Source organism: Staurois parvus, unplaced genomic scaffold, assembly GCF_062004578.1.
Source record: "Staurois parvus isolate SC_StPar_1 unplaced genomic scaffold, SC_StPar_1.0 ptg000581l, whole genome shotgun sequence".
Lineage (NCBI taxonomy): Eukaryota > Metazoa > Chordata > Amphibia > Anura > Ranidae > Staurois > Staurois parvus.
The window spans coordinates 7,202,590-7,229,605 of NW_028318377.1; the positions used below are offsets into that span (position 1 = coordinate 7,202,590).

At 42.1% G+C, this 27,016-nt stretch overlaps 1 protein-coding gene across 1 annotated transcript; it reads left to right on the forward strand.

Moving 5' to 3' along the window:
- Positions 1-36: 36 nt before the first annotated feature.
- MRPL35 (mitochondrial ribosomal protein L35) lies at positions 37-19,930 on the forward strand. Its single transcript, XM_089692296.1, has 5 exons — positions 37-174; positions 7,459-7,499; positions 9,722-9,860; positions 12,496-12,640; positions 19,659-19,930. Exons 1-5 carry the CDS (start codon positions 50-52, stop codon positions 19,845-19,847), a joined length of 639 nt encoding a protein of 212 aa, XP_089548422.1. The 5' UTR covers positions 37-49; the 3' UTR covers positions 19,848-19,930.
- Positions 19,931-27,016: the final 7,086 nt, after the last annotated feature.

The window sequence follows — 27,016 nt, forward strand, 5'->3', positions numbered from 1 at the left end:
AGTAGGACCCCTCTGTAGATGGTACAGTCCGGTGAGATCTCTTCTGTAGATGGTACAGTCCGCATTGAACCCCCCCCCTACAAATGGTACAGTCCGGGAACTGAGGCTGCGGAAAATGGCGCTGTCCTGTGCGCCCCTCCGGGCTGTGTGTGGCCGCCCGGGGACTCTGCTCAGGTACCGGGGGGAGGATGGGGTGTAATACTAGTATGTGCCCGGAGGGTGGAAGGTCGGCTGGGCTGTGCATGCAATGTCCCTGGTAGAGGACAGTATGGTGGGCAGTACAGGGGCTGATGGGAAATCCTGACCTTGTCTGCTCTGTAGGTGACAGGTCCTTTCTTTTAGGGAAGGGGAGATGTAAACACTGTTCTGGTCTGCGCTGTAGGTGACAGGTCCTCTTTTGTTGGGGGAGGGGAGATGTAAACACTGTTCTGGCCTGGTCTGCGCTGTAGGTGACAGGTCCTCTTCTGTTGAGGAAGGGAGATGTAAGCACTGTTCTGGCCTGGTCTGCGCTGTGACAGGTCCTCTTCTGTTGGGGATGGGGAGATGTAAACACTGTTCTGGTCTGCATTGTAGGTGACAGGTCCTCTTCTGTTGGGGAAGGGAGATGTAAACACTGTTCTGGTCTGCGTTGTAGGTGACAGGGCCTCTTCTGTTGGGGAAGGGAGATGTAAACACTGTTCTGGCCTGGTCTGCGTTGTAGGTGACAGGTCCTCTTCTGTTGGGGAAGATAGATGTAAGCACTGTTCTGGTCTGCGCTGTGACAGGTCCTCTTCTGTTGGGGATGGGGAGATGTAAACACTGTTCTGGTCTGCGCTGTAGGTGACAGGTCCTCTTCTGTTGAGGAAGGGAGATGTAAGCACTGTTCTGGTCTGCGCTGTGACAGGTCCTCTTCTGTTGGGGATGGGGAGATGTAAACACTGTTCTGGCATGGTCTGCGTTGTAGGTGACAGGGCCTCTTCTGTTGGGGGAGGGAGATGTAAACACTGTTCTGGCCTGGTCTGCGTTGTAGGTGACAGGGCCTCTTCTGTTGGGGAAGATAGATGTAAGCACTGTTCTGGTCTGCGCTGTGACAGGTCCTCTTCTGTTGGGGATGGGGAGATGTAAACACTGTTCTGGTCTGCGCTGTAGGTGACAGGTCCTCTTCTGTTGGGGAAGGGGAGATGTAAACACTGTTTTGGCCTGGTCTGCGCTGTAGGTGACGGTAGGTCCCCCTTTGTTGAGGACAGGTGTGGATGGGTGCCCCCCCCCCTTGGATAGACCTCCCTATTGGAGTGTCCAGGACATATACAATACATTCCCCAGCAAGGCGATGGGCTTAGGTTGATGACCTCACTTAAGCACTTCCCTACCAGGCCCATTCCGACACGTCTCTCCTACTGCAACCTTTTTTTTTTTTTCTTGCTAGAGAATTACCCAAACGTTTTTTTGTTTTTTTTTAAGCTGAGGTCCTGGAGAATAAAATGCAATTTTTAATGCCACACGATAGTACAATGGTTTTTCACACACATTTTTGGGGGAGAAAAATACACTTTAATGATTTTCAGTGAACACAAGCACAATATAATATCACTTTTTTTTTCTTTTGGTAAAATATAAAAGATGAAGTTACAGCGAGTAAATAGATACCAAACATATCGCGCTTTAAAACGCCTTCACAGGTTATGATTTTAGAGTTACACAGGAGGTCTGGTGCTAGAATTATTGCTCTTGCTCCTACGTTTATGGCGATACCTCCCGTGTGTGGTGCGATCACTGTTTACATATGCATGCGGAACCGACGTGTGCGTTTACCTGTGAGTGGGGAGGGCGCTTTCAAATATTTTTGATTTTAATTCTCTTTTTTTTTTCTTTTTTTTTTTTACTAGTGGTACACCACAATTAAAATTCTGGCGCCAAAACCGAAAATTCAGGATGCCCTTGGCCAAAAACCGAAATAGAAGTTTTTAAAAAATTAATATATATTTTTGGAAAAAAATACACTTTAATGATTAAAAAAAAACCAAAATACAATATATACCCCAATTGTTTTGTGAAATATGAAAGATGATGTTAAGGCAAGTAAATAGATGCCCAACATGTCACACTTTAAAATTGCGCACGCTTGTGGAATGGCATCAAACTAAGGTGCTTACAAATCTCCATGAGTGGCGGTTTAAAAATGTCTACAGGTTAGCAGTGTAAAGTTCCAGAGGAGGTCTAGTGCGAGAATGATTGCTCTTGCTCCGAGGTTCGTGGCGATACCTCACATGTGTGGTTTGAACACCGTTTACATATGTGGGCGTGGTCTACGTATGTGTTCAGCACTATGTGGAGGGACGGGGGCACTTTAAACTTTTTATTATTCTTTAATTTTTATGATTTAATTATTTTTTTTACACTGTCCCTTTAACCACTTCCAGTCCGGACACTTTCACCCCCTTCCTGTCCAGGTCAATTTTCAGCTTTCAGCGCTATCACACTTTGAATGACAATTGCATTCATGTAACACTGTACCCATATGAATTTTTTAGCATTTTTTTGAGACAGATAAAGCTTTATTGTGGTGGTATTTATTCACCACTGGGATTTTTTATTTATTTTTGCTATGTACATGAAAAAGTCCAAAAATTTTGAAAAAAAAAATGTTTTTATTCTAAAATTTTGCAAATAAATATTTCATCATAAATCTTGACCAAAATTTATTCTATTATCTTTTTAGTAAAAAAAAAAAAAATAACACAAATTAGTTTATAACCAAAAATTATAATTTGTAAACTTTTTTTTTAATTTTTGTTTTATTTTTTTATATATTTTTGTTTAACATACTGTCACCCTAGCAGTACAGTGTCACCATAGTGACACTGTACTACTTGTGGGGGGGTGATGAAGATTTTTTTTTACACGGATTGCTTTTATACCCATAAAGGCTGTTATAGCAATCATTTCTGCTTCTCTCTGGCTGAGAAATACTGAGTGAGCTGTGATTGGTCACAGCTTGTCACATGGTACAAGGCTGTTGTGAATAGCATTGTGCCATGTGACCTCTGTGATCATTCACAGATTTCACATGTAGTAAGCAATGATGTCAGGAAGTGACATCTTGTTTACTACTCTGCATGTGATCACTGATTGGCCAATCGGTGATCACATGATCGGGACCTAACACAGAGGTCCCGTCCGATCGGTGTTCCACTGTGTCTGGAGGACACGGCAGGCACCGGATAGCTGTGCTGCGTGCTCTCAGGGAGCGTGCACAAGCAGGGGGCGGGGAGGCCGTTTATAAACGGTCCCCCGACCCTGCACTGCCACCGTCCAGCCGTTTATATACAACGGCCGGATGGGAGGTGGTTAAATGACTTAACATATAAACACTTGATGCGCCTAAACACGTTACACATGTTTGCAAGTGTTTTTTTTTTTAAACCAAAATACTGCTGCCAGGAGGAAAGGTGCCTAGGAGAGCCAGCAAAATGTCCAATGTGTGTGAAGCCTTCACATAATGGAACTTATTGGCACAAAATTATGTTTTTATTACAAAAACTGCAAATTACATTTTGATAGCATAAAAAACTTGATCTACAGCCAGTAAAGTTACTGCAGCTGCATTATTTTCAATAAAAACAAAGTCCCAGTAGTAGCATGAATAGTAGCTGAAATATAACCAGTGATGCATGATGTCCAATTTAGTGGACTGATTATTACTATCATGCAGGATTTATATATTATTATTATTATTATACAGGGTTTATATATTATTATTATTATTATTATACAGGATTTATATATTATTATTATTATACAGGATTTATATATTATTATTATTATACAGGATTTATATATTATTATTATACAGGATTTATATATTATTATTATACAGGGTTTATATATTATTATTATTATACAGGATTTTTTATTATTATTATTATTATTATTATACAGGATTTATATATTATTATTATACAGGATTTATATATTATTATTATTATACAGGATTTTTTATTATTATACAGGATTTATATATTATTATTATTATTATACAGGATTTATATATTATTATTATTATACAGGATTTATGTATTATTATTATTATTATACAGGATTTATATATTATTATTATTATTATACAGGATTTATATAGTGCCAACAGTTTGCTCAGCACTTTACAATATAACGGGAGACAATACAGTAACAATACAAGAGGGATAGGAGGGCCCTGATCCTTGGAGCTTACAATCTAGGAGAGGTGATTAATTGTAATTTTCTGCTGAAGATAAAATCAATACTACTAACATTTAATTACAATAGGTTTCTTTAGGCTTTACCCAATGTTACCGTATTTTTTAATTTTTGTTTATCTCAAAGATTTTCCTCCTATAGATGTACTGGCAAGATATTCCTAAGCTGCTCAGCCTGTCGGCCAACTTGGTTTTGAAAATTTTTTGTTGCACTTACAATGGCTTTTCAGTGGGTGGCAGAGTATGGGGTGACACACTAGTATCCACAGTATTACATTACATTGAGTTTATATAGCGCCAAAGGGTTTGCTCAGCGCTGTACAATAGAGGGGGGGGGGGGGGACAATACATGAAACAGTACAGCAACAACAAGCAGCACACGAGGGGTTAGAGGGCCTTACTCTTTCGAGCTTACAATGGGTGATCTGCAACTATGCAATCGGAACCCATGCATATACAAGAAAACAGCTTTTAAATATCTGTCCACTGTAATGACGAACAGGGTGGATGAAAATCGATGATTTGTTTTTTAAATTTAAATCTGATTTTTATATTTATCAAATTTATTTTAACAAAATGTTTTTGGGGTAAAAATATCTAAAGATAGTTTCCTATTTAGGATACATTACTAATTTAGTTTATTCAGCATGAAATGGAGCATAGTTATGTAGCAAGAGGTTGTATATTGTGCAATATTTACATTTTTGGTGAACTCATTCAATGAATCCAAGCTGAGATAACATGCACTGCATTGATGCATTCACACAATGTCACAGTAACCATGAGAAAAAACATGAAAAAAAAGAATCTGAGTCATTCTCCAGCTATGTGTGGTTAACCTATTAACCACTTGCCTACCAGGCACTTATACCCCCTTCCTGCCCAGGCCAATTTTCAGCTTTCAGCGCTGTCGCACTTTGAATGACAATTGCGCGGTCATGCAACACTGTACCTATATGACATTTTTATAATTATTTTTCACACAAATAGAGAAAAAAATTTGAAAAAAAAAGTTTTTCTTTGTTTCTATTATAAAAGTTTGCAAACAGGTAATTTTTCTCCACTGATTTGTGTTGATGAGGCGGCACTGATAGGTGGCACTGATAGGCAGCACATATGAGGGGGCACTGATAGGCAGCACTGCAGGGCACAGGTGGGTGACACTGCAGGGCACAGGTGGGTGACACTGCAGGGCACAGGTGGGTGACACTGCAGGGCACAGGTGGGTGGCACTGCAGGGCACAGGTGGGTGGCGCTGCTGGGCTCCGATGATGAGTGCTGATCACTTCTCAGACAATTGTCGGTTATCGGCAGTACTTTCCTCATGCTGTGACAGTGTGAGGAAAGTGCAGCCGATAACCACAACTGTATTTACCCGGTGATCTGCTGTGTCATTAGACACAGCTGATCATGTGGTAAAAGGCCGCTGTGATTGGCCGTTTACCATATCACATGATCAGCTGTGACACAGCGATCAGCGCCCATGGACGACGACGTCCCAGAACTAGACAACCATGCTGTAGCCATCTTTCGGCTGTAGCGCGTTAGGGAAGAGGTTAACCTAAAATCGGTTCTGATATCGCTGTTTTACTAACCTGACAGCTTATTATTCTAAAAAGGAAACCTTCATTTGGTTTGCAACTATTAAAGATTCTAACTACCTGCAAGAATGAGTCGGATTCCTTACATTTAAAGAGCACCTGTCATCATGTCCAACAACGCCACCATCAAACCCGCCCCGCAGGCCAGAGTACTTGGTGTCATTCTGGACTCCAACCTATCCTTCCAGCCCCAAGTCCAATCTTTAACAAACTCATGCAGACTCCACCTCCGCAACATCGCCAAAATCCGCACGTTCCTAACCCCAGAAACCACTAAACAGCTCATCCTCCTAGATTGTAAGCTCGAAAGAGCAGGGCACTCGAACCACTCGTGTATTGTATTGCTACTGTCTTGTCTCATGTTCTGTCCCCCACTATAATGTACAGCGTTGAGCAAACCTTTTGGCGCGATATAAATAATGTATAATAATAATACTCTCCCTCATCATATCACGACTCGACTACTGCAACTCCCTCCTCACTGGCCTGCCTCGCCGCTGGCTATCCCCGCTTCAGTCGATCCTGAATACGGCTGCCAGACTCATTCACCTTTCCAACCACTCCATCTCCGCCACCCCCCTCTGCCAATCCCTCCACTGGCTTCCGATTGCGCAACGGATCAAATTCAAAATCCTAACACTGACGTACAAAGCTGTCCACCATACTGCCCCAAATTACATCACCGACCTAATATCCAAGTACCGCCCAGCACGCACACTCCGCTCCTCACAAGACCTCCTTCTCTCTAGTTCCCTGGTCTCCTCCGCCCATGCCCGCCTCCAGGACTTCTCCAGGGTGTCACCCATCCTCTGGAACTCCCTGCCCCAACCCATCAGATTATCACCTACTCTCCTCTCCTTTAGGCGCACCCTGAAAACCCACCTCTTCAGGGAAGCCTACCCCGCCCCCTGCTAACCTGCCGACCTCCTCCACTCTTCCTACCACTCCATCCCCCACAGCTATCTCCTCCTGTACCACTACCCCCTCCCTCCTAGATTGTAAGCTCAAAAGAGCAGGGCCCTCGATCCCCTCATGTTTTGCATTGTATTGGTATTGTTCTGTCACATGTTCTGTCCCCCTTTGTAATGTACAGCGCTGAGCGAACTATTGGCGCTTTATAAATACTGTATAATAATAATTTTAGATCCATCATGGCAGCGCCTGTTAGCAGGCGTCCATTCACCTGCTACCGCCACGTCCCTCAGCTTGTTGTGTCCCTGCCGCATTACCAGTCGTACCATTAAAGTGAATGTGACTGTCGGTGAGTCAACAGCGGGTCAGAGGAGGAGCCGCTGCGGGACAGAGATGACAGCTGCTCTTTAAAACTTATGATTTAAATCGAGCCTTTTCACTAGTGATTTAAATCAAATCCACCCTGGTGACCAATGTGCATGAAAGGGTTAAATTGGACATACATCCTCCAAAATACCTCGCTATTTTACAACTATGCGTTTAACTTTTGTCTGTAAAGGATGACTTGTAATTTCCGACTACAAATCTTCTAGCACTCTTCTTACAGTGAAGCCAGGTTTGGGGGTCCCACTCTAATGGAGATATAGCAGAATATGCAGCTGACCACCCTTATGTATTGCTCTATGATGGAGCTGCAGTTCCTCCTATAATTCATATTCTTTGTCTCTCAGGCATTTTTCAAGAACATTCCAGCAGTCTGAAGCAAGAACAGGTAGGAAACTGGTAGTCATCTGATAGAGTTCGGGGAACAAATGTTTCTCTATCCTTTAAATGCATTCCTTTTTAACCTCTTGTCGCCCTGCCACTGCATATATACGTGTGCAGGGCAGCACTGGGGCGCAAAACCACGTTTTAAAACTGGTTCCGCGCTCCCAACGTTTTCGCCGGCAGGGGACGCGCACACGCGCTCCCGCCGACCCACGGGTGACAACATTTGATCCCGGAGGGATCAATCATTCGATTTCAGCCAGTGATGTCTGGCTGAAATCAGATGATCGGTCCCTGTCCTATCCTGTCCTGTGTTGACATTTACACAGGACAGGATATGTCATTCTTCTCTGCCTGGACACATTCCATTCCAGACAGAGAAGAAAACATACTAACAGTGAGTAAAACAGCACATACCCACAGTAAGAACACACCTAGGACACATTTAACCCCCTGATCGCCCCCCCCCCCCCCCTCAGTTAACCCCTTCAGTGCCCTGTCACCAGTGTCACTGATCAGTGAACCGATTTTTACTGATCACTGTATCAGTGTCGCTGGCGACTTCCGATAGTGTTAGCGCCCCTCCCAGATAGCGCCAGATTTCCCGCTAATACACCAGTAATCCCATCTAACCCCTTGATGGCCCCCCTCCCCCCCCCGAGTTAACCCCTTCACTGCCCTGTCACCAGTGTCATTGGTCAGTGAACAGATTTTTACTGATCACTGTATCAGTGTCGCAGGCGACTTCCAATAGTGTTAGCGCCCCTCCCAGATAGAGCCAGTTTGCCCGCCAGTACACCAGTAATCCCATTTAACCCCTTGATCGCCCCCCCCAGTTAACCCCTTCACTGCCCTGTCACCAGTGTCATTGATTACAGTGAACAGATTTTTACTGATCACTGTATTAGTGTCACTGGTGACTTCCGATAGTGTTAGCGCCCCTCCCATATAGCTCCAGTTTGCCCGCTAATGCACAGGATTTTTTTTTACCAAAAACATGTAGCAGAATACATTTTGGCTTAAATTGATGACTAACTTTGAGTTTACGATATATTTTTTATAGCTGAAAGTAGAAAATATAGTTTTTCAAAATTTTTGTGTTTTTTTTTTTTTTTTTTTTTTTTTTTTGTTTATAGCGCAAAAAATAAAAAGCGCACAGATGATAAAATACCACCAAAAGAAAGCTCTATTTGTGTGAAAAAAAGGACGTACATTTTGTTTGGGTACAGCATTGCATGACCGCGCAATTATCATTTGAATTAGTGCAGTGCTGTATAGCAAAAAAAGGAGTAAATTACAGCATCTATACCATAGTTTGTAGATTCTATAACTTTCACACAAAGCAATCAATATACACTTATTGGGATTTTTTTTTACCAAAAACATGTAGCAGAATACATTTTGGCTTAAATTTATGACTAACTTTGAGTTTACGATATATTTTTTATAGCTGAAAGCAGAAAATATTGTTTTTTTTTTTCAAAATTTTTGTGTTTTTTTTTTCGTTTATAGCGCAAAAAATAAAAAGCGCACAGATGATAAAATACCATCAAAAGAAAGCTCTATTTGTGTGAAAAAAAGGACGTAAATTTCGTTTGGGTGCAGCATTGCATGAGCGCGCAATTATCATTTGAATTAGTGCAGCGCCAAACAGCAAAAAAAGGCCTGGTCATTAAGGGGGGTAAATCCTCAGGAGCTCAAGTGGTTAAAAAGCTCCATACCTGAGTGGTAACAGCCTAACTCCGGGCTTGCTTTCACACTCAGTAGATCGGTAGGGCCAAGCTGGACCAAACTAACTATTTCCTTTACTAATTGATGTGGCCTCTATCAGCTTTGTATAAACTGTATGTATTGTCACTTCTAGGCAGTATACAGCATTGTGTTCTGGCAGTGGTACAGGGACTTCCCATCTGCGGCCGAAACAAAATTGTGTCAGGCTAGGCACTTCTTAGCCTTTGGATGCAGCCACTGTTCAGCTGAAAATTTTCTAACAGGCTCCAACTGACAAAAAGTCAAACTAATGGCTTTTGTCAAATGGAGCAGGGCCATCCACTGAGCAAATTTCAATTGGTTCCTCAACAACCAGGTGACCTTGGCACAGTGTATGGCCAGTTTAAGGTATCGGTGTGCACATGGGCTTTGACCTCTAGACTTAGCTGGCATCCCTCTTATTCATTCATATTGTATGCTGTGTAGATATAGTGATTTCCTTCTTGTATTTTCCAGTTCTCTGGAAGCCTGCGCTGACCCTTCCTGTAACCAGTCATGTAAGGGGAATATCTGGACTCACTAAATCCACACCAGGAGTCCTCTTGTCTCCAATTAATAACCAACTATCTGCCCAGAACACCTCCATACTCAGCAGGTGAGGTCATTTTCTTGCTGTTTGGTCCATGTTTATCTGTATGTATTTTCAAATGGAACGCCAGCTATAAACCTAACTAGTCTCTGATCCATACATGTGATTTATTATTTATTTCAGGTACTTGTATAATGCCGTCAATTTACGCAGCGCGACATATATATTGTATATCACATCAGTCCCTAACCCTCAAGGAGCATACATTCTAAGGTCCCTAACTCACATTCATTTATACACATACTAGGGACAATTTAGACAGGAGCCAATTAACCTACCAGCATGTCTTTGGAGTGTGGGAGGAAACTTGAGTACCCGGAGGAAACCCACGCAGTCACAGGGAGAACATGCAAACTCCAGGCAGGTGGTGCCGCGGTTGGGATTCAAACCAGTGACCCTAGTACTGCCAGGTGGAAGTGCTAACCATTTAGCCACTGTGCTGCCCATAGCTCCCCTGTGTCAGCCAGCGTGGTCGCAGGGGAAGGAGCACCAACAATGGATGGGTGGTGACACCGCTCCAGGCTTTACTAGCTTTTGTTTGAGCTCTCTCTGTTCTCCCTGTAGCCTATGCTGGCTGACATGGGAGATCAGTAGCTAAGCACTTAGCACTTTTGCCTAAAGAGCACTAGAATTGTCAATTTGAATCCCAACCCTGGCATTACCTGCCTGGAGTTTGCATGTTCTCCCTGTGCCTACATGGGTTTCCTCCAGGTACTCCAGTTTCCTCCCACACTCCAAAGACCTGATGGTAGGTTAATTGGATCCTAGTTTGGCCCTAGTGTGTATGTATGATTGTGAGTTAGGGACCTTCGATTGTACGCTCCTTGAGGGCAGGGACTGATGTGAATGTACAATATATAGGGGGAAATTGCTGTGTAAATTGTTGGTGCTATACAAGTACCTGTAATAAATAAAGTAGATGTGACTGCACTGGAGCAGGCTGAAAACAGGGTAATCATCTTAGAGGGGGGAGGGTACCGTTTTACCGTATAGTCAGAATTCCACTTTAAATATAGATTACATATTTAAAGAAGAACTCCATGAATTGTCACTATTTACTGTAAACTGTGATGGCTTATGACAGGTTAGGTCTGAGGTGTATACTGCCTTGTAGCCATTTATTTGTTTACATTTTTACTGTGTGCTGGGAGTACAGTTATTGCTATACTTTGGCACCCCAATGCTGGACCATAGGGTTTAAGATCATACAGACGCGGGGTAGTTTGCAGCCATTCTCCTCTCTTTTAGGGATGTACCTTTTTTTTGGGGGGGGGGGGGGTTTTGTTTGTTTTTTATTGGCTCATACGAGTACCAATACTTTCGGTCAAGTACTCACTGATACTGCTTACCGATACTTTGCGGTGCGATTTGCATTAATGGACGCAAATTGCACTGCAAAGAATAGCATGCAATTTGAACAGGAATTTCAGGAGGTTCACACAGGAGCAGTGCAGGAAACCTCCCTGCAGTCACCCCATGCTGAGTGCCAGTGGTAGGAGTGAAGAGGAGGGTACTGAGGGCAGCAGAACTCCTGCTGCAAGCAGAAGTGTGGTTTGCAACATGCTGTGTGTATCTATGGATGTACAACACACCACCCAGGAACATGCATGCACTGGTATCTCCATAGCCGCTGGCTAGCTTCCTGCAAACAGGAATGGGTACCAACGGCCAAAGGATGAAATTTAAAAAGAAAAAGAAATATATAATGTAAGTGTGGACCTCCTCTTCCAAAAAATATGGGTTTACTATCCCTATAAAAAATGAGCAGTGATAAAAAAATAAAAAAAAATCAATAGCTTAGTGGTTAGCACGTCTGCCTTGCCGTAAATGGGTCATGGGTTCCCGACCATGGCGCCTCCTGCATGGAGTTTGCATGTTCTCCCTGTGCTTGCGTGGGTTTCCTCCGGGTGCTCCAGTTTCCTCCCACACTCCAAAGACATGCTGGTAGGTTAATTGGATCCTGTCTAAATTGGCCCTAGTATGTGTATGTATGAATGTAGGTTAGGGACCTTAGATTGTACACCCCTTGAGGGTTAGGGACTGATGTGAATGTTCAATATATATATATATATATATATATATATATATATATATATATATATATATATATATATATATATATATATATATATATATATATATATATATATATATTTATGTGTGTAAAGCGCTGCGTAAACTGACAGTGCTATATAAGTACCTGAAATAAATAATAACTACAGTTTTGATTTAGAAGATAGGTGATCCACAGCCGAACTCCAGACTCTGTCTGCAGCCACCCCACCCCTGATTAAAAGGAGAAAACAAAACCCTACTGCCAACTGAAGGAACTGCCAGGCTGACAATGTGGCTGGTAAATGCAGGGTAGTGGTCTAACACTGTCAGCCTGCAGCAGGAAGAGCTGTTACTGGCAGGATCTCCACATATAGAACAAAAATGAAATAGATTTTGGGTTTACGTACACGTGAACTCTTTCCTTATTGGTTCTTTTGCAAGCTGCAAATGCGTTGATGGGATGAAGTAGCACATTTCACCTTTCTAATGGGGCCACAAAATAGCAGGAAACCCCTTTTTAGTTTAATAACACAACTGTGGTAAATCTGTATTCAGCATTCTGACACTGGATATAATATTTTTTTAGGGTGGCACCATTGCTTCCCAGCATTCTCCAGCAATCATCAAGACCAGTTACATATATCAGTCTTCGAAGAGGGAAGAGAAAGTCTGTGAAATCTGTACTGGAACGATTTATGCGCCTACACTGTGGGCTGTGGATTCGAAGGAAGGTGAGATGATGGATTATGATTTAGCATAGTTTTCATAAAAATGTGGGGCTGAAAATGTTAAATATGCTATAAAGTGTACATTTTAGGCTCTGTTCACACCAATGCGTTTTTAGTGCTTTTTGCAGGAACATACTACAGTCAATTTAACATGGTTTCCTATGGAACACGTTCACATCTATGCTTTTTTGAGCTGCTGAGTTTTGGGGAAAGAGGGACTTTTTAAAAGCAAAAAGTAGTGTTTTTGCTACAATAGAGTTCAATGGAGAATCTGCTGAAATGCATGGTAGTGAGTTTTTTTGCCGCATTTTGCATTTTTATTCCGTCCAGCAATAAAAAAAATTTCACTTTAACAAAAAAAAAAGCTGAACAAACACGGCAAAAACGTGTCAAAACCGCGTGTAGAAAAAGGCAACACAAACTGCAAAAAGCACTGGAGAAAGTATCAAACGCAAACTGCATATATGTGAACAGAGCCTTCTGTAGATTTAGAAGTCACTGGCTCATACTTCAGCATTGTTTACATATTGCTTTTGGACTTTTATTTTTTTTTTTTTTTTATATTATTCCAAACCACGTTTATTGTCAAGATAATAGAGAAAATGGAACAGTACTTACAGAATCCACAATGGCATTACTGCAACAGCAGGATTACACATAAATAGAACAACGTGGATCCACAGATCCCGGAATACACAGAAATGGTAATCAAACACAATAGAGACCACAAGGAACCCAAAACTTTCTTGACAATATCTTGCTTTTTTCCTTTTTTTTGTCTTATTCCTTCCCGACCAGAAGTAAACAGAAATGGGGGAAAGGAACAAAGCCAAAAACATGTCTTCAAACAATTAAAAAAAAAAAAAAACACATCAACAACCTCTGGTTCACCTAAAACATCTCATCAAAAAGAATGAGAGATTGTTTTTGGATTTGTATAAAGGGCCCGGCTCATGGAGCTTACACTCTAAAGGGAGGGGGTGATGATACAAAAAGTAATAGCTGCAGGGGATGAGGTGGAGGTGACTCAAGTACAGTAAGTCCTCTACTTACGAACATTCGAGTTGCAAACTTTCAAAGATACGAACAACCTCCCAAGTTGTGAACTTTCAAAGATGCGAACATGAATTCAGATGCCAAATCACGAAAGTAGCTCACGTGTCTGCCGGACATTGTAAGCTGTGTGCACCCTCTGCCACAAGTGGCTGTTCTGCTGTGTACTAGGACTAGTGTACAGTAGTACAGTGTTGATTTCAAGCCTAGGATGTCTGGAAGCAAGCATAAAAGGTCTTGTCTGGTCACTCCATGCCAGCCCCTGTATGTCAGCTGGTGTATTGTTCTGCTGTACCTTTTCAAGGTACTGTAAGATTAAACATCCTTTCTTTACACTATTTCTTGTGTTTTTATGCATTATTTGTGTGAAAAGTATTATAAACCTTACTTTGTTGGACTTACGGACAAACTCCCAGAACGGAACTCGTTCATAAGTAGGGAACTTGCTGTACAGTTTTTTTTTTTTTTTTGGTTTTTTCTTTAGATGGATATGGGGTAGGCTTTCCTGAATAGAAGTTTGAGGATCGCCTAAAGGCAAACCGGGTAGAATCTTACCAGACATACTGGGGTAGGGAGTAACAGAGGATGGGAGAGGTTCTGAAGGAGAACATAGGAGGTGACTCCATAACTACTTCTTGGTGCAGTCCCACCACTCTACAGATCGGATACAGGGTCTGAGATAGGCTGAATAAAGATTCACAGGGAGCTGGCTTGGAACAATGCTATAGATTCCGGAATAGAGAAACTTTCTGGGCTTCTTTTCACACAAAACTTACAAATGGCTTATCTCACCTACCACCACTCTTCCATTCACTATATCAAACATTCAGAGTAGTGATGCACCAATATATCGGCCGTAAATGGGGGGGGGTTGTAGTTTTGCCAACAGATTAAAAAAAAAAGGCATTATCTGCACCCTTTTTTTTTTTTTAATCTTTTTTTAGGACAAGTTCACCTTTCAGTTACACCCATATTCAGGGTGTACCATGGTATTGAAAGGACCAACCCCCACTCCGACAGCTAGAGGGGGTTCTTCTCCTCCCGCCCACCCTATTCACTCATTCACAGTATTCTGTGAATAAGAAGACTACAGGTCCCAACAGCCTTAGCAGCTATCAGCTTGTAGTTCTCAACAAACTACCTGGCGCTGTAGTAGTTCATTGATTCGTCCTGTCAAAGTGTATTGTCTTGCTCATACAGGCAAGCAGATATACCAACAGGTCTTCAGGAGTCCTGCATGGCACCAGCAATCTGCTGGTCACTGGTGCAATGCACTCCAGGCTCCTGCAGCATAAAATGAGCAAATTTTTTTATTTTTTTTTATTGACCCTATAACAATCTGAAAAGTATGTCACCAGCACCCCAAGGATCTCTAGAATGGGTCCAAAGATTTATTCAGCAATCACATCATAGTAACAGAAGCAATGTTTCGGAGTCTCGCAGGACCCCTTCATCAGGCATGTGACAGTGCAGCACAGAGAGAATAGTATTTAAGAGAAGAATAGGAATTAAGAAAAAAACAATCATACTTGCCTGGATGGCTGCAGCACCAATCCCAGCTGCTGCTGTCATCTGCCTTGTCTAAGGCCGAGAAGTGATCATTCAGCTCACGGTCTCCAGCCTGCAGAGAGCCAGTGACTGTCAATCTCCAGCTCTCTGCTCTGTCCCTCCAGAGCTCACTGGAGCGCTGAGCTGTGATAGATGCAGGAACGGTTGGCTCAGGCTCTCAGCGGCTCGCACACTACTTGATTTGTAGGTGTAAAAGTGACAACATGTTTTGCGTTTAAATATGATACCACTCTTCATGCAGAAATTGTTCCGCTTTCAATTAGCCACCATCTAAGACTTATATTTGTCAATTCCCAGGAGAATTCAGGCCATGTTGGATGCTAAAGGCAGTCCAACACCATATTCTGTAACAATTTCGCTCTTTTAGCTGGTGTTTCCGAAAGACATGCTGAAATTCAAACCGAGCACCAGAATGGGGAAGAAAGGGGATTTAAGTGACTTTAAATGTGGCATGGCCAGACAGGCTGGTTTGAGTATTTCATAAACTGCTGATCTACTGGGATTTTCATGCACAACCATCTCTAGGGTTTACAGAGAATGGTCCAAAAAAGAGAAAATATCCAGTGAACGGCAGTTGTGTGGATGAAAATGCCTTGTTGATGTCAGAGATCAGAGGAGAATGGGCAGACTGGTTGCTGCGACATTCAGATGGTAGGGTCAGAATTTGGCGTAAACAACATGAAAGCATGGATCCATCCTGCCTTGTATCAATGGTTCAGGCTGGTGGTGGTGGTGTAATGGTGTGTGGGGTATTTTCTTGGCACTAGGAAGGCGTACTTGATAAAGTGGCCGGTGCGTGCGTGTGTGTGCGTGTGTGTGCGTGTGTGTGTGTGTGTGTGCGTGTGTGTGTGTGTGTGTGTGTGTGTGTGTGTGTGTGTGTGTGTGTGTGTGTACACACACACTTTTTTTTTTTGTCATGTGTGTGTTTTATGACAGGCTTATGACGTCGGGGGGTGGGGCTGAGCTAATTCTTTGCTCACTGATTGGTGGATGGTTTTTTTTTTTTGTTTGTTTTTTTTAACCATTAAGTCATTCGGCTATAGCGTGGTTAAATAATGTTCTTTCTGTGCTGCACTTTATCATATGCCTGATAAAGGAGTGAGCCTCCAAAACATTGCTTCTCTTACTACAGTGTGATCGCTGAATAAAGCTTTGGACATGTTTCTGGAGATCCTTGGTGGGCTGGTGGTGCACTTTTCGCTTTGAATATCTTTGGTTCCCAGTTGTTAGTCACTGCAGCCCCCATTAACACTCTCAGCCATTTCTCAGGAATGTATGCTTTGGGAATAGTGTGTTGGAATGCATATAAAGAACAACCTGATCACATTGACAGATCAGTATACATAACCAACCTGAGAGGAAGACCAGATTCATTTAAGTTCCTTCATTCATTTTTTTAAAAAAAATTTTCCTATTCTAGAATAAAAAACATCCTTCGCTTGTGATCACAAACATGTGTTGGACGAGAATAGAACAAAAATAGAAGGTGAAAAGAACATATATAAAAAAATAGTGAAGGGACACTAGGACATTTGTCATTAGAGTATCATTGTTTCCGTCATGACCCCTCCCACTAGCCCTTTAAAGTGGTTGTAAATGCTCAAGATTTTTTTACCTTCATGTATCCTATGCATCCTATGTATCCTATGCATGAAGGCAAATAAACCTTCTGTGTAGCAGCTCCCCCTAACACCTACCTGAGCCCCCTCTTGATCCAGTGATGTCAACGAGAGCCTTGGTTCTCCGGGGACTCTCACTCCTGATTGGCTCTTGGCTGTGATTGACTGCTTCAGCCAATCAGGAGAGGGAGGGGCGGGGCCGAGCTGCAGCCCTGTGTGTGATTAAACAAACAGCTTGCTATGGGGGCACCTGACAGGAGGGAGGGGCTAGAAGTGCTTGCCCTGGGAAGAGGAAGATCCTGGCTGCCCTGTGCAAAACCACTGCACAGAGCAGGTAAGTATGACATGTTTGTTATTTTTAAGGAAAAAAAAAAGACTTTAGTATCACTTTTAACTCGGTCTAAAGTTGGAGGGGCAAATCTCAATGTCTGTGACGGATCGTCACTGCAAAGGGAGCAGGCAGGGAGCACACTCAGCAAAGAAGCTTTAGCCACCATGGTTCCATATGTGCGTCATGTGTGCTAAGGCCCCCCCCTTGCCACATCACGTAAGCATTACATGATCAAAAAGAGGTTAACATTTACATCAAAATAGTTTGCATTAGTTCATTGATAACCGTAGTGTCTGACGCTAGAGAGGTCAGTAATGACAATTTCTAAGAACAAAATGATATTATAAGTGCAGGATCGCTTATTTATTTACAAGACATCAAACGTCTTCAAATTTCCTTGTAAATTTGTGGCATTACCAAGGAGTGTTCTCAAAAAGCATCTTGATCTTGTTTTTTTCCCCAATATAACCTGCAAAATGCCAATTACATTACCTCTAAAATAAAGAGAACATGTACCCTTTTCCTAGAAAGATATACAATAGAAAACGCACACAGAATGCATTTTTAAACACACATATTGGTAGTGCTGAGGGTCCTTTCACACAGGTGTTCAGTTTTTTTTCTTGGAAAAAATGTGACTGAACTCATGGGAAAAAGGGATCAGTTCCACATCTGGATCAGTTTACGTAATTGTTTCGTCAGTTTACGTCTGTTTTTCAGCAGTTTATATCCTTTACCAATGCAAAAATGGACCGCATGTCCGTTTACATCTGTTTTCCGTGCGTTTAATTTTTTTACGTTTGTTTTTTTATACAGAAGAAAAATAGGGTTTTCTTCCGTTCAAAAAAGACGGATGTTAATGGATGCGGACATTAACTACCTGCCGACCGCAGATAGCCGAATGACGGCTGTACTGCAGCCAGCCAGTTCTGAGTGGACGTCTTATGACGTCCTCCCAGAACACGCTCCTGGGGCGCGCACCCGGCGATCTCCGTGTCCTACGGACACAGCTGATCACGTGATGTGGTAAAAGGCCAATCACAGCGGCCTTTTACCATGTGATCAGCGGTGTCCAATGACACGCTGATCAGAGGGAAATGCAAGTGCCGGTTCTCGGCTGCACTTTCCTCACGCTGTCAGATCGTGAGGAAAGTACTGCAGAGAACCGGCAGTTGTCAGAGCGGTGATCGGCACCGATCATCAGTGCCCTGATGATCGGTGCCCAGCAGTGCCACCCGCAAGTTCCGCCCATCTGTGCCCAGCAGTGCGCCCACTAGCTCCGCCCACCTGTGCCCAGCAGATCACCCACCTGTGCCCAGCTGTGCACCCACCTGTGCCACTCTGCAGTGTCACACACCTGTGCACAGAAGTGCCACCCACCTGTGCCCACCAGTGCCACCCACCTGTGCCCACCCACCAGTGCAGCCCAGCAGTGCTGCCAGTCAGTGCCACCAGTCAGTGCCCAGGGGTTGTGCCAGTCAGTGCCGCCAGTCAGTGCCCAGCAGTGATGCCAGTCAGTGCCGTCTATCAGTACCCATCATCAGTGCTGCCTATCAGTGCTGCATATTAGTGCCGCCTATCCGTGACACCTCTTTAGTGCTGTCTATTTTTTTTTCAAATTTTTTGCACTTTTTTTATTTATAGCGCAAAAAGTAAAGCGCCCAGTGGCGATTAAATACCACCAAAAGAAAGCTCTATTTGTGCGAAAAAAATTATCATATGGGTACAATGTTGCATGACCGCGCAATTGTCAATCAAAGTGCGGCAGCGCTGAAAGCTGAAATTGGCCTGGTAAATAAGGGGGTATAAGTGCCTGGTAGGCAAGTGGTTAACGGATGTTAACAGAATCATCCTTTTACATCCGCTGGTCCATAGAAAAACATGGGTGTCTTTTTCATCCGTAAACGGACAGATGAAAAACGGAGATAGGGAAAGCCCGTGTGAAAGGGGCCTTATGGATTTAAATGCAGACGCGGGAACAGACCCTAACTGAGGTCATAGATAATATAGTAGCAAGCTCCATAGTCCCAGTGTTAACTCCTCTGTCCTATCTAAGTAGCTGCAAAGGAGGATGTATAATATGACAGCACAGGCCAATAGGCACCAGAGTATGTGCCACCCAGTGCACCCCATTGTCTGACAGGCCTGGCCAGACACACCCCGCTCTACTTTGCAATATAAATATGTAGAAGGATGCTTGCGATTAGGAGGTATGGCTGTTACTGGTCTATGCCAGCATAGAGCACTGATGAGGAGGGCAGAAAGCAAATTTCCACTAAACAGTACTTTTATTTCGAAGCAAAAACTGGTTTAAAGCTTGGTCCATGCAGAGCTCACATTTAAACCCAAGACATACCAAGCTGGCCATAACCTGATGTTATGTATGTTTACGGATTTGTTCTTCACTAGAGTTCTCTCTTTTAATGCTAATAAACATTTGCATTTGCAGTCCGGTTATAAGAAGAAACTCTGGAAGAAAAGGGCAGCCAGGAAAAAACGCCTGAGAGAAATGGTTATCTGTAACAAAACGCAGAGCAAACTGCTTGATAAAATGACCACATCCTTCTGGAGGAGGAGGAACTGGTACGTTGATGATCCTTACCAGAAATACCACGACCGCACCAATCTGAAAGTGTAGGATCCGCTTCCTACTCATCTATCTTTACTATGTGAATTCTTTCTGTATTGTAATAAAATATAACTTGAAAATGTAGATAAGAATTTCATTGTATTGTCTGATTGATGATCAACAGCTTTAAAGCGGTAGTAAACTTGTTCCAAAAAAAAAAAAGTTTCACCCTGCAAAGTAGTATAATGTGCTAGTATGCATTGTATGATGGCACATTATGTGAAACGTACCTTAACCCCTTGGCACCAGCGCCTCCCGGCCCTTTAAGGGTTTCAGAAGACGGGGTGGTATTTTAAGGTCGTGTGACCACCGTGATTAACTGTCACGGCGGTCACATGATCGAGAAAGGTCCCAATTGAAAGAGGAGGTGAGTCCTGGACCTGTGTGCTGGGAGCTCGCTGGGCGTGCGCTCTCGGCACAAATATTTTTCTTAATTGCACGCAAATGTGCGGCCGCTCAGCCTCAAGGCCCAGACCCCGGGAGACCGCACATTTGCGTGCGGCTGGAGCGAAGAGGTTAAGACGAAGCCCTCCAGCGGCACACTGTCACCGCTGACAGAACTTCCATCTGCACCCGTTCTTCTTTCCGGGTTCCTAGTCTGCAGCTGGTTGACTGGCTGAGCTGCCGAAGACATCACTCCCGCGCATGCATGCATGCGGGAGTTTTGGCCACGGCACGGGTATGCCGTTCCTTCAGAGCGCGTGCGCCGGTTCTGTCACCGTCTGCAGCTCTGTAGAATATTTAGGAGATATTCATTTTACCTACAGGCAGGGTGTATTTGATTTAAATCACGATTTAAATCACTAGTCAGTAAGGCTTGATTTAAATCCTAGTTTTCTACATAAAGACTAATTCTTGCTGGTATAACTTTAATATGCAAGTAGATGAAGATTTTTAGAATAACAACTTTTCATATTAGTTTTTTTTATCCCCAGTTTAATAGGTTAATCATTCATATTTGGACAACTTTTCTGTTGTATTTAGGAAGGAGAAAAATAATCATTACCTTAATAATAACAATTTAAATAGATTTATTCAACTGAAACAATAACATTCCAGCATATGGTATTTGCTTAAACATCCATGTTTGGTAACTAATTTGGCTAAACAGAATATATATATTTTAAGAAACTTAGACTGTCAGCCCCTTCCTCCTCACACTTAGTTTCACTTTCTTCTTGTGCAGATCTATTCCACTCCAAACAATCAGAAAAATATTGTTTCTATTCTATTCACTGAACTTCTTGAAATTTAGCAGTGAAGGGGTTGATTCTGTATTCATAGGTTTGTAGAAGTTAGGATGAAGGTCTTTTTCTTAACTCTGTTCATGTTATAACATTTTTGCTGTGAAGAAGAGGCATGTGATCTCCGCTGAGTCAAATTCAGTTTTGAGAACTGCAAAAGTAAACCAAACATCTGTGATAATATCTTGTAGGCAGAGAAACTGCCCAATAATCTTACAAAAACCTCTGGAAGAGCATGACATTGTGAATGGATTCATGGAATTTATTTACCAAAAAAATTAAACATATACAGCCTTATTCTACATAATTAAAAATGAATCTTTATTTCATGATGGAATAACCTTTGGATGGTAATATATTTTCCTCAAAAAGCATTTTATTTAAAAAAATCCGATTTAAATAAAAAAAATCAGATTTAAATTAAAAAAAAATCAGATTTAAATTAAAAAAAATCTGATTTATAAAAAAAAAATCTGATTTAAATAAAAATCAGATTTTTTTTAAAAAAAATCATTTTTATCCACCCTGCCTACAGGTAAGCTTTATTATAAGCTTACCTGTAGGTAAAAATATAAATGCGAGTTTACTACCACTTTAACTTAAAAGGAAATATTTTTGGATAGCGCCACGAAAAGATATATAACAAAGTGGGAAAAAAAACATAAAAAAAATCACAGCTGCAAACTTAACCTTAAAACAGGTGCATATAATGGTAAACTAAACAGGTTGCGCTTTACCACAATGTGAACCAAATATAATTAGTGACCAAAAATATTATTAGATATAAAATATAAAGTCCAAATAACAATATTGTGTTGTAAAGAAGAAAAACTTGTTCGTGTCCAACAAATTTCCCCATGTGCCAATCCACCACCAAATAAATTAAATGAACTCACCAGAGCAATATGCTGATCAAATTATAAATCAACATAAGTGCTTTCTGCTCTGAGAGCAATACTCTGCAGAAGGATGCAATAGCACTGAAGGCAGTATCCATATATTCAAGGAGCAATACTCTGCAGGGAATACTTGGCAATATAGATCCACTTCTTTAATAAACACCTCTTCCTCAGATGTTTAGACCAACGTTCTGGATATAAGAGAACAGAGAAATCATGGTGCAGTACCTTTAAAATCTTATTTATTAAAACTTATTGCACTTACACATAATGGTGTCCCAGCCGACACCAGCAAACAAAGCGTGATATCAATCAATGCAACAAACCCAGCCTCGTCCCGCATGCGCAGACGCTGACAGCTTGGGAACGTAGTGACGTCACATCCACAGGCTCCGCCTGTGTACGGATAATATACGGATACTGCCTTCATTGCTATTGCATCCTTCCGCAGAGTATTGCTCCCAGAGCAGAAAGCGCTTGTGCTGATTTATAATTTGATCAGCATAATGCTCTAGTGAGTTTAATTTATTTGGTGGTGGATTGGCACATGGTGAAATTTGTTGGACACGAACAAGTTTTTCTTCATTACAACACTATTGTTATTTTGACTTTATATTTTATATCTACCGTATTTTTCGCTCCATAAGATGCACTTTTTTCCCCCCCCCAAAAACGGGAAAATGTCAGTGCGTCTTGTGGAGCGAATATGGAGCGGCCGGTCCGGTATTTCCACCGCTGCTGTGTCACAATACCGGGCCGGCCGCTCAGCTCTGCAGCGGGACCTTACCTGTTCCTCTATCCAGCGGCGCACTGTCTTCCCGGCTTCTGTAGTGTGCGTGACAGCCGGGTCCCAAGTGCGCATGCGCAAGAAGCGGTGCTCTTTGTGAATGGTAAGGCGGTACCTGGGACACATGACAGATCCCAGAAGCCGCCGGACCAATCACAAAGCGCAGCGCTTCTCGCTCATGCGCACTGGGCATCCGGCTGTCCGCTGAACGCCCACACTACAGAAGCCGGGTAGACAGCGCGCGGCTGGATAGAGGAACAGGTAAGATCAAAGAACAACTCCGCGGAAGTAAGAGCGGGTACCTGTCAAATTCTGGTCATCTCCTGTACTATGTCCGCAGTCTCTGGTCATCTCCTGTGCTGTCCGCAGTCTCTGGTCATCTCCTGTACTATGTCCACAGTCTCTGGTCATCTCCTGTACTATGTCCGCAGTCTCTGGTCATCTCCTGTACTATGTCCGCAGTCTCTGGTCATCTCCTGTGCTGTCCGCAGTCTCTGGTCATCTCCTGTACTATGTCCGCAGTCTCTGGTCATCCCTGTACTGTGTATGCAGGCTCTGGTCATCTCTTGTAGTATGTCCGCAGTCTCTGGTCATCTCCTGTACTATGTCCGCAGTCTCTGGTCATCTCCTGTACTGTGTCCGCAGTCTCTGGTCATCTCCTGTACTATGTCCGCAGTCTCTGGTCATCTCCTGTACTGTGTCCTCAGTCTGTGATCATCTCCTGTACTATGTCTGCAGTCTCTGATCATCTCCTGTACTGTGTCTGCAGTCCATTAGTTCAGAATTTTTTTTTCTTCCTGTTTTCTGCCTGGAGTGAAAAATACGGTAATAATATTTTTGGTCACTAATTATATTTGGTTCATATTGTGGTAAAGCGCAACCTGTTTAGTTTACCACTTTAACTTAAAGCCTAAGTGTTGCTAAAAATGAAAAAAAAATAAAATAAATCAGCACAAGGGACATTGCAGTGCTGTGAAAACATGCAATTATTATTTTCTTTTATAAAGGTGAACTCAGCCTTTAAGATTCTGAGAAAAGAAAGTTGTTGTTTTTTGTTTTCTCCTTATCAGCCATAAACCCCAAAGCCCCTCACTATATGTAGGTGAAAAGCCTACAGTATGTACACACCTGTACGGTATGCTGTCCAATCCTGCTAGTCTGTGCCTTTTAAAAATAAATAAATTCTTCATGGTCTCTGTAATTGTGGTTGTGCTATAAGTGTCTTCACCTACATAAATGATACTGAAAGAAGGCCACTTGCCAGCCTTTCTAGTATACAGAAGTGTACCACTTGTCACACCGCAACCTACAAATCATACCAGAAGAGGAGATCTCCCCATGTAATTTGCAGGGCTCCACTATTAAGTTGACAGCCAGCAACACATGCTGCAAACATCCCCCCCCCCCCCCCCCACACACTTCACTTTTCTCTCAGACAAAATTTGGCAACCTTGGAATGGATCTATTACCATCTTTATTTGTTAGTGTGGTGCAGTGGGGATGTACTCCATTACACAATGAATAATTAGTACTGGTAGGAAGCTGCCAACAATTTGTCATAGGTAGCAATCTATACCTCTTTAATACAAAACTGCCAGACATTGATGAGAAGGCCTGGAAAAAAAAAACTGAAAAATTGGGGGGGGGAAAAAGAGGGTTTTTTATTTTTCTTTTTCTCCCCAGAAAAATTAAAGAAAAAAAAGTGCAGAATATGTTCTTTTCCATATTACATTTTACATACATAATAAATCTATGACTTGGTATTCAAACTATATAACATACAGACCTTGGCACGGCAGTACGGAAATAAGTGGCCTCTTGGAGGCTGGGCCTTGGTGCTGAGAGGCTGCATATTTGTGTACCAGAGGTAAACAAACGTGCTGAGAGTGTGAGCCCTATGCACTCCTAGTGCCTCACAGAAAGCTAGTAGCAATCGGGAGCTTTACAATTGTGTGACCGCTGTTACAGCCAATCGCAATAGTCACATGACCATAAACCCACCCCTATCAGAAACCCCTTAAAGGGCCGAGAGGTGCCAAGGGGTTAGTGCTAGGTTTCTGAGACTTTATGTAAAGTATTACATTATTGCAAGTTCTGTCAGCTGAAGACCAGAAAATCCTGGAATACAATTCAAGTAACACTGTACTTTTTAATGCAGTTGTTGAACAAGAGTGACTATTGCCACTACTGGGCACTGCAGGGGAAGGACTCCAGTTTAGTTTGCTTGTGGGCTCCAACTTGCACCTCCTACAGTTGGGTGATTGTTGAGATACAGTAGATCAGTGTTACTCAACCGTACATAGTGTAGCAACATCCACACATGTAGGACACCCAACATTAGAGGTGGTTTATTCTTACAAAGCAAATACACCTTTTGCACCCTGGTACTGACTAGTATTCCAATGTTTCTCTTCTCCCTCACTCAACTAACTTCGCTTAAACACAAAAACAGTCCTTATAATTCTCCAATTGCTGTCAGCTACATAAGATTTTGGAACGATATACATGTGCCAATATCAAACAAGAACAACATGCTGGAGAACATGCCATTCAGGGTGGTTGTATTTCTCTTGTGCAAAAACCAACAATAAGACTGAAATGTAAAGTTTGAATGTGTTTTCCTTTAACCATTTCAATACCGGGCAATTTTACCCCTTCCTGCCCAGGCCAGTTTTCAGGTTTCAGCGCTCTCACACTTTGAATGACAATTGCGCGGTCATACAACATTGTACCCAAACTAAAATTTTATCATTTTCTTCACACAACTAGAGCTTTCTTTTGGTGGTATTTAATCACCACTGGGGTTTTTATTTTTTGCTAAATTAACAAAAAAAGACCAAAAATGTTGAAAAAAAACACGTTTTTCTTTGTTTCTGTTATAAAAGTTTACAAATAAATAATTGTTCTTCATAAATTTAGGCCGAGATGTATTCTGCTACATGTCTTTGGTGAAAATAACCCAAATTAGGATGTATTATTTAGTTTGTAGGAAAGTTATAGAGTTCACAAACTGGTATATATCTGAATATTGATCAATCCTGAAGTACTGACAGCCAATCTAATTTCTTGAGGTCCAAGAATGTCAGAACAGTACAGATATCCCCCAAATTACCCCTTTTTTGCAGAGTAGACAGTCCGACGTACTTCATAAGAGGAATGGCGAGTATTTTGAAGTTGTATTTTTTTTGTCATAATTTTTCGGAAAATAAAAAAATTAAAAAAATTATTTTCACTATTTTTTTTTTTACATACTGTCACCAGTGCAGTACAGCGTCATCATATAACTGGCATGGCGGTGAACAGGGACACTGACTGGTGACAGTATGAAAAAATATATATATATATTTTTTTTTTTTTTTTAATTATTTTTAATTAATTATTTTTAATTTTTTTTACCATAGTAACATTGTACTACTTTGGGGAAGTGATCAGTATTTTTTTTTTGTTTTTTTTTTACACAATTTGCTTATAGCAAAGAATTACTTTGCTATAAGCAAGCATTTACCTGAATGAAATCGATTCATTCAGGTTTTTTTTTTTTTTTGTGCTTAGCTGTGATTTGGCCACAGCTAATCACATGACATGTGCATGTGATTAGCTGTGACCATTCACAGCTAGGCAGTAGTATACAATGGATGGCATGAATGAAGCCATCCATTGTATACAACTGTCATGTGACCTGCTGTGATTGGTCACAGCAGGTCACATGGTACCAGCAACGGGGGCTGGTACTCAGATCTGTCAGCGGCCGTGTCCAAGGTACACGGCCGGTGACAGATCGCGCCGCTGCGACGCTCTGCATTAGAGCAAACTGCGCATGTGCGGGTGCACGCCAAATGGCGTGCACCCGGAATGCCGCAGCACTTTTGAAGCCACCAAACGGCCATTGGCCGGGCGGCTAATGGTTAAATAACACAGAGCATCCAGGAAGTATTCACAGCCCTTAACTCCTGACACATTTTGTTATGTTACAGCCTTATTCCAAAATGGATTAAATTAATTTTTTTCCTTAACATTCTACAAACAATACCCCATTATGACAACATGAAAGAAGTTAGTTTAGAAATCTTTGCAGTTTAAAAAAAAAAAGTGAAAACCCCCCATGTACATAAGTATTCCCAGCCTTTGCTCAATACTTTGTTGAAGCCCCTTTAGCGCCAATTACAGCCTCAAGTCGTTTTGAGTATGATGCTACAAGCTTGGCACACCTATGTTTGGGTCATTTCTCCCATTCTTCTTTGCAGTACC